Below are 8,455 nucleotides of genomic sequence, written 5' to 3' on the forward strand. Positions count from 1 at the left end.
CCCCCCCCCCCCCCCTAAAGAAAAAGGAAAGAGGAGTTCATAGCCCCTGTGAAGAAGTCTTTACATATTTAGAGCTTCTTCTTTCCATAAATGATTGATAATTTTCCTTATAACATTATGAGAGAACAATAAAAAAAGAAACTTCTTTAGGAAAGAGAAGAGAAAGAGAGTGTGTAGTGTGAAGTACCTCTTGGATTATTAGTTACATTACTTAGTCTCTTGGAGCTTTCCCCTGATGCATCTAATTTAAGTATCATCAAGTATTTATCTAATTTTAATTTACTAGAAATTTTGAAAATTACAAGCTTATATCATGTATTTGTGAATTTAATTCCCTACAATGATAGAAACATGATGTCATCAGAATCTTTCTATGGGAACAAAACAGATTTGAACTTTAATCAGCATGTTTCACTAGTAAAAGGATAAAGAATGCTGGTAACAAGGTTGGAGAATGCTGAAAACACCTTTGACGTTTGTCTTGAATTCCGTTGGAGCAATAGAGGCAACACCATTTGGTTGTATAAAAATCTAAAAGAATATATAACTTGAGTATCATGCATAATCCTCCAACGTTCCACCCCTTGAAGGAAAGGAAAGAAAAGAAGTTCTTATTCAATATAAAGAAAGTTTTGTCTATGAAAAGCTTCTTTCTTCAAAAAGATTAATAATCTTTCTTTTAGTACTTTCCATTTCAAAAAAGGAAAACATCCATTTTCAAAAATCTTTTTTGTAGTACTTTGCAAGAATAGAGCAAGAAGAAATTGCTCTAGGAAAAGAGAGAGAGAGAGTACATAGTATTAACTGACACCTATGTTGCTCGGACTCTCCGAAAATGTGCCGGATACGTGTCGGATCTTCCAAAAGTAGTGCATTTTTGAAGGATCCGACACGGGTGCGGCTACATTTTGGAGAGTCCGCGCAACATAGACTGACACTATGTAGTAGAGTGAGAATGACACAATGTCAGATCACCTAGATTACTTGGTTTTTCGATTGCTTTATTTACCTTTTTGACATTTTCCCCTGATGTATTTAATTATTTTTTTCTCTTGAGTTGCTTCACTTGCTCATATGTTATTTCTAGACACCAAGTCTTCTCCACATTTGTGCACATAATTTGCAGATAAGGGTGCTTCTCCCTTTAATAAATGATTGATAATATGAAGAGCTTCTTCCTTTAATAAATGATTAATAATATCCTTATAGCACTTGAGAGAATGAGAGAATCTGCTCTAGGAGAAAGAAAAGAAAGAGAGTACATAGTTTGACCTGACGCTATGTCAGACGCATAGATTACTTGGATTTGAGATTGCACAACTTGGTCTTTTGGAACCTTCTTGATGCATTTAATCCTTTTTTCCTCCTGAGATGTTTCACTTTGCCATACCTTAGTTTTAGACACCAACCTTAACATCGATGCACATAATTGTGTTGAGTGCCATTGGAGTAATAGAGGTAAGAATAATGAAAGAAGAAACTGCTCTAGGAAAAAGAAGAGAGAGAGTACACAGTGTCAATGATGACCTAGATTACTTGGATCCTAGATTACATTACTTACTCTTTTGGTGCTTTCTCCGCAGACATTTAATTATTTTTTCCTCCTTGAATGTTTCACTTGGTTATATGTCAGTTCTAGACTCAAGCTTTCTTTGCCTGTACGCACATAATTTGCACATAATTAGCACATAATTTGCAAATAAGTGGTGATCCCAAATTTTTGGTAGGAATCCCTAGTATTTACTCTTCCATCAATTAGGATATGCATTTTCTACTTGACCCTAACACATAGAAATATTTTTGTTAATAGGCGGCGGTGAAACTCAAACTCGAATCCTCTGCCTAAGTTGGTGCCATCCGGAAAGAGAACATGTTGAATTGTGTGAACTACCTTATCTGAAAGCTCAAGTTTAGAGATATAACATAGTTATTTATTTATGTCTGCAACCTGATCCATAGGATATGGAGTCTACAAGGGGAGAAGTACATTGGGATTTGAAGTTTTGGAACAACTTGCGCAAGACTGGAAGGTCGAAGCACATGATAGTCAAGATGTATGGAGATGGGGTACGGGGGAGAACGGTGTCTTTTATGTAAGTCCTATTATGAGAAGTTTATGACTACGGAGGAATCGAGAAAGGTGTATGTTTTCACTTGGCTAGTTGCGTGTGGGGTAATCTTGAGGGCGGAGAACTTGGGGAAGAAGAAGTTTATTTGTTGGTTGGCGCTTCATGTGTAAAGACTCAGGGAAAGATGTGAATCACTTCCATTTACTTTGTCGAATAGCGTCTTAGTTGTGGTGGGAAATCCTGTGATGGTCTGGACCAGAGTGAGTAATGCCGAGCACTGTGAAAGAAACAATGTTTAGTTGGACATTTAGAAGAGGGAGGAGACACAGGGTATGGGATGCTGCTCCTCTATACTTATGGACTGTATGAAGAGAGAGGATTTGGAGCGCTTTTGATGGAGTATAGATGGTTTTGTACACTTGAGGAATAACCTTCTATCTCTTATTCCTTTTTGGTGCACCCACGAGGTTCCCATATGTATAAAAGATTGGGTGTCTTTTTTCTACCTTTTGGTATACCTCTTGTATACGGGCATTTTTTGCCCTTCTTTTGATGAATTTTTTACTTTATCAAAAAAAAAAAAAAAAAATGATCCATGTAGGATGACTACAAAAGTGAAACTTTTGATGGATTGTGAGAAGTAGTGATTCCTACTAATTTCAGAGATCATTATCTTAGTTGAAGAAAAAGTGTCATAGACTTATGTTTAAGATCAACTAATCAGATTATTTGTCTTTGCTTCTCCACCCAACAACAATAACATACCCCGTGTAATCCCACAAGTGGGCTCTAGGGAGTGTAGTGTGTAAGCATACCTTACCCCTACCTTGTAGAGGTAGAGAGGCTTCTCTATCCATTTAATCTAATAGTGACTCATCAAAAGCTAGTAATAACTAAAAGAGAAATGGAGCCAGTCCTTACTTGAGATGCTATTCTGGAAAAAAAGCCCAACTCTTCTTTGCACTCAGGGCAACACTTAGTTTCATTGACAACCAATTAGCTATATTCATCTCAATAAACAAACTTCAAAAAATGAAAGAAGGAACTTTAAGTTTGACAATGTTGATGGTGATCTTTCACAGTCAACGTTGCTAGCTAAAGATATACTTTTGTTGCATTTGTACTACTAGATAGTTGCTCAAATAGCATATATATTTATCCTTTTAGTCACACTTAAAGAGCTTTAAATCTTGGAAATCTATTATTCTGTCACTTATTCTAGCTTAAGTTGCTTTTTGCGAATTGATATATAATGCAAAACATGCTTATATTTATGTGTATGATTGGTCAAAGTTCTTCTGTGGTAATTTAATGAACGAAATAGAGAGCTTTTTGTACTGACCTTATTTCTATTTACCCATGCTACCTATTATGTTTATAGTATAAAGAGTGAGGATTGACGAATTTGTATATCTTGTGTAAGCATGCAAATGCAGAAATGGCTCACGAAAACTCATGTAGGCATTCTGAAGGCAAAGGTTAATAGTGGTGGCTTTGTTGCAAGTTTACTACATAGAGTACGATGCAAACATTTATAAAATTTCATCTAGGTTGCTATCCATTGAAACTTCTGTATTGGCTGGTTTTCCAGAATCTTTTACTTCAGATCATTGGCCACCTTTTACTGAATCCACTGACAACGTTCTATCTCCTCTTTGTTTTTTGCCTGCACAATAAGAATTGTATCAAACTTATGAATTGATCCAGAAAAGAGACCACTGATATATCTAATATCTAATCAACTGAACTTTTAAGTGCAAGAAATACAAATATCTTAAGGTTTATTTGTTGAGAAAGATATCTACTTTTTATAGACTTCTAGGTGCTGTAGTCTTTATCATCTAGCGTTGATGCATTAACGGTATGGACTAATGCAGTAAAAAGCTGAAAATTTAGAGTATCTGACTAACTAAGTTGAGGTAGAAAACATCAAGTCGAATATAAAAGATATTATGTCTGGAGAGGTAGCAATGATTTGATTACCTAATACTGTACACCGTTTCAAAGTTGAAATTTATACATACGTTTTGCATTAAATAGATTTAAGTCCCTGCTTAAAATGCCATGTAAGATTTAGGTGAAAATCACTTAGATAGGCTGTAATTTGCTGCAAAAGTATATCATTAAACATTCTAGCATATCTCCCACAAACCATAATTTATTGAAAGTAAATATTTCTTGAATAATGTAATTGGTTGCCATTGCCGATATTTTTTATTTAATAAGTAAACATTTAATTTTTCCTGCTAGACTATTTTTCGTATTGTTAGTTTATAAGTGTATCATTTGTCGCTTACATGTTTGCTATTGTTATTTTTATAGGCAATAATTGCCGCTAGCTGTTTCTGGTTTTGCTATTATGTAGTTAACCTTAGATGGAAGGTTTTGGGGGAGGGCGGGGGGGGGGGGGGGGGTTAAGAGGTGTCCTGCAAGTCCTACAATGGTAGCTGTTTTCCCTTAAAAAGTATTTTTCATGAAAGCTTAAACCTAGAAATTACAGGCTCTACTTATCTAGAGAAGATGTTTAATATCAGTGCTATTTACTAAATTAGCTCATCACCTATGCTCTTATCTGTCGCATAGCGGGTGGTCCCAAAATTTTGGTAGGCATCTCTAGCATTTACTCTTCCATCAATTACGGTTTACTATCATGTTTTATAATTCTCCAAGTAGCATATAAGTAAATACTTAAGCAAAATTTATGAGAAAGATGAATAAAAAATTCCCTCCCATATCATCAATCTGTGAATTCAATTGCCTAAAATGATAGAAATAGAATGCATGTCAATCTATCTATGGAAACCAAAGAACTTTCAAATGCTAATCAACAAATTTTACTAGAAAAATATATAAACAACACTGGTAGGAACAATGGGAGAGGTGCTAACTAATGTTAGGCGTGTTGGAAGACGTTTGACCTTTGTCCTTTGTGTTGAATGCCAGTGGAGAAATAAAGATAAGCCCACTTATTAGTGTAAAAATTTAACAGATTTAGATTCATGAAATGTAACTTGAGTATCATGCACCCCCCCCCCCCCCCCAATCCCACCCCACTCCACCCCTTAAGAAAACAATAGAGAAGCTCTTACCCAATTTAAGAAAAATTTTGTATAGGAAGAGCTGCTTCCTTCAAGAAAATATTGATAATCTTCTTTGAGAGAATAACGAGAGAATAATTTGCTCTACGGAAAAAAATTGAAAGAGAGAGTGCTGAGTGTGAACCGAGACTGTTAGATTACTTGGATCTTTGATTACATTACTTACTCTTTTTGCACTTTCTCCTTAGGCATTTAAATAATTTTTCCTCCTTATGAAGCCAAAACTTACTTTAATTTCAGAAGAGAGAATCCAAAGGCCCCGATTCTTCTTCTACCAATTAGTACAAAAATTAAATAACTACCCTTATATACCAATACATACCGGAAAACAAAAAGAAAAAAAACTATTTAATAGGAAAATCAAGAAAACAACAGAGGTAGAATTCACCAGATACAAAAAAAGGTTGTCTTTTTCAGTTCATTGCAATCAACTTCTTCCTTCATTTTATCAAATCCTCTTGGTTTTAATCTGGACGACATGTCAGAAGATCAGTCTTGTTTGGTTTCAAAGGATTGTCAGAGAGAAAGTAACTTGGTGGCTTGCATGAATGGCAAAGAGCCATTGGTAAATTATCAGGAGCGTGAACTTGTGAAATGCAAGTTGCCAAATAAGTCTGATACTTTCAACAGAGTGGAAGTCGCTCTATCTTTGGGCAACTTTTCAGCATCCCCGAACGAGCAAGCTGGCAATAAACGTCATGCTGGGAATAATTCTGATTCGAGCTCTTTTATTCATGCGATTGGCCGTGACAATTCCATCGGTTGTCTCATTCATTGCTCTCGATCGGATTATGGCGCCATAGCATCTTTGAATCGTAGCTTTCGCTCATTGATTAGGAGCGGAGAACTTTACAAATTGCGGCGGGAAAATGGTGTGGTTGAGCATTGGGTTTATTTCTCCTGCCAACTAGTTGAATGGGAAGCTTTTGATCCTAGTCGCGGTCGTTGGATGCATCTGCCAGCTATGACTCCTGATGAGTGTTTCGTGTTAGCTGACAAGGAGTCGTTGGCGGTTGGCACAGAGCTGCTTGTGTTTGGAAAGGAGATCTTTTCGCATGTCATTTATCGTTACAGTTTATTGACAAACACGTGGTCATCTGGGATGCGGATGAATGTACCAAGATGTTTGTTTGGTTCTGCCAGCATTGGGGAGATTGGCATTCTAGCTGGTGGCTGTGACTCACAAGGCAATATACTTAGCTCAGCTGAACTTTACAATTCGGAAGCAGGAACGTGGAAGACTTTACCGAGCATGAAGAAGCCACGTAAGATGTGTTCAGGTGTATTCATGGATGGAAAATTTTATGTGATAGGAGGAATTGGAGGAGCCGAATCGAAGCGGTTGACTTGTGGGGAGGAGTATGATCTGGAAAAAGGAACGTGGCGTGAAATCCCAAACATGTGTCCTGTGCAAACTAACGCTACTACATCTGATGCACCTCCTTTGGTGGCAGTTGTAGACAATGAGCTGTACGCGGCTGATTATGCTGACATGGAGGTGAGGAAGTATGACAAGCAAAATAAAGCGTGGGTTACCATAGGACGGCTGCCCAAAAGAGCAGCTTCCATGAATGGTTGGGGTTTGGCTTTTCGAGCATGTGGTAACAGGCTAATTGTAATTGGTGGACCCAAGGGAGGTGCAGAATATATCGAAGTGAATTCATGGGTTCCAAGTGAAGGGCCGATACAATGGGACTTGCTTGGCCGAAAGCCATCTGGTAGCTTTGTGTATAACTGTGCTGTCATGGGGTGCTGATCTTATAATCCCGGTCTTTTGTCCTTGATGATGTTATCTTGGTCCATGTTTCATTCTGTTTTAAATTCATGTTTGTTCTTTGCTAGCCATCTTTATCGTTGTACTGCAACAAGCATTTAAGGGGAAAAATAGGACAATGAAATTCCATAATTGTACGCTGATAGACAAGCGAACTCCTATGTCATCTCATCTTTATTTTTCCTCCTTTATATGATTAGATATGTTTGAAAAATAGTTGCATCTTTGTGAAGCCACACCATTATTCTTGAGATATGACATATGCATGTGTTTTACGTGACTTCTTCATTCATTCCCTCTGAAGTTTTAGTTAATTCACTCATAACTCTTTGCATTTGTTAATTTCTCTCTACATCTTAGTCTCAGAGCATCTAGTTCTGGAATGAAGGAGGGACACATCCACCGCAATTTGCTGCAAAGAGGAGAAGTGGAAAAGAAGGTGAAGTGCATTATACCTTAGAACTCTTTTGAGGTTTGATTCCTGCGCTTGGTAAAATTAGTGTAGCATTGCGTACCCTTGTCTTGGATATTTTTTAACCTGTTACATTCTTCACTTACTTTGAAATTTAAAATGATAATAAAAGAATCCGAACTCATTTTCTAGTCGACTTATAGAGACTATTCCACATGCAACATCTCTTTTTCCTGTTGCATATTGGATTATGTCGCTGTTAATAGACTTTCATGTTCATTCTTGAAAGTTATCATCCAGCTGGAATCTTTTCATAAGCAAATCCATTTGATCTCTGTAGATTACTGTGACTAAATTAAATCTCCAAATATTAAATGAGTGATAATTACTTTTCCAGAATAGCATGTGCAGTAACATTATAATGGTCAATAAGAAGTTTTCACATCTAAATGCAAAGAGAATCTTGAATTTTTTTCCTGTTATTACTTACCCTTTTGGCTCTTAATTCTTTTTCCCTCTTTGGAGGTTCACTTGGTCATATCTGAGTAATTAACTGTTATAATAAAGTGCACCCTCTTTTTAAAATTTGAAGGGAATTTTTAGTTTGCATCTATAGAACTCGGTATCCTTGTCCATATGTATTAACTGTGCTGAGTGTGCACCCTGTTGTTATTTGTGATAGTTGAATGTATTCATTAGTGAAGCCAAAAATGTAAATAATGATACAGCTAAGTACTGTCTGGATTTGTATTACTTGAATAGCCTTCTTTTGGTTTTTTTCTCACCTTCATGAGGTTCTCATTGTTATTTGGGAATATAATGCCATGTGTTATTACGGTAAAAATATAGCCGCATCCAGCCAAAACAATTTAACCTTAGTAGTATTGCTATGGCTAAATACTTTATAGTAAATATTTAGTCGTACTTGGTTTATACACCAAATCAATCAATATAACCTTAATAGCATCGCATTCCATTATTTCTTAGTTTTACGTACTCAACATATGTAGCGAGACCGTAACTTTGGCGTCCCTAATCCTTGTTGATGTCCATATATAGCATGGTTTTTTCTTCAAATACATGAAGTGGCAAAACATTGAAT

General features: G+C 36.4%; 1 protein-coding gene and 1 long non-coding RNA gene across 5 annotated transcripts in view; both read left to right on the forward strand.

The window, feature by feature from the left end:
• Positions 1-8,171, forward strand: part of LOC109230031 — a 9,818-nt gene extending 1,647 nt beyond the window's left edge. For 2 of the 4 annotated variants that reach the window (XR_002068604.1, XR_002068606.1), the window contains exon 3: positions 7,302-8,171. This is a non-coding gene — a long non-coding RNA (uncharacterized LOC109230031). Of the gene's footprint in view, positions 1-1,810; positions 4,316-7,301 lie in introns of those variants that run through there. The other 2 variants (XR_002068605.1, XR_002068607.1) reach the window with 1 other exon arrangement.
• LOC109230023 (F-box/kelch-repeat protein SKIP11-like) lies at positions 5,113-7,137 on the forward strand. The gene has a single exon (XM_019395565.1). It carries the CDS (start codon positions 5,646-5,648, stop codon positions 6,921-6,923), a length of 1,278 nt encoding a protein of 425 aa, XP_019251110.1. The 5' UTR covers positions 5,113-5,645; the 3' UTR covers positions 6,924-7,137.

The sequence above is a fragment of the Nicotiana attenuata genome, chromosome 1, assembly GCF_001879085.1.
Source record: "Nicotiana attenuata strain UT chromosome 1, NIATTr2, whole genome shotgun sequence".
Lineage (NCBI taxonomy): Eukaryota > Viridiplantae > Streptophyta > Magnoliopsida > Solanales > Solanaceae > Nicotiana > Nicotiana attenuata.

Coding starts and splice junctions, on each gene's coding strand:
- LOC109230023 (XM_019395565.1), top strand. CDS start 5,646: ATGTCAGAAGATCAGTCTTGTTTGGTTTCAAAGGATTGTCAGAGAGAA.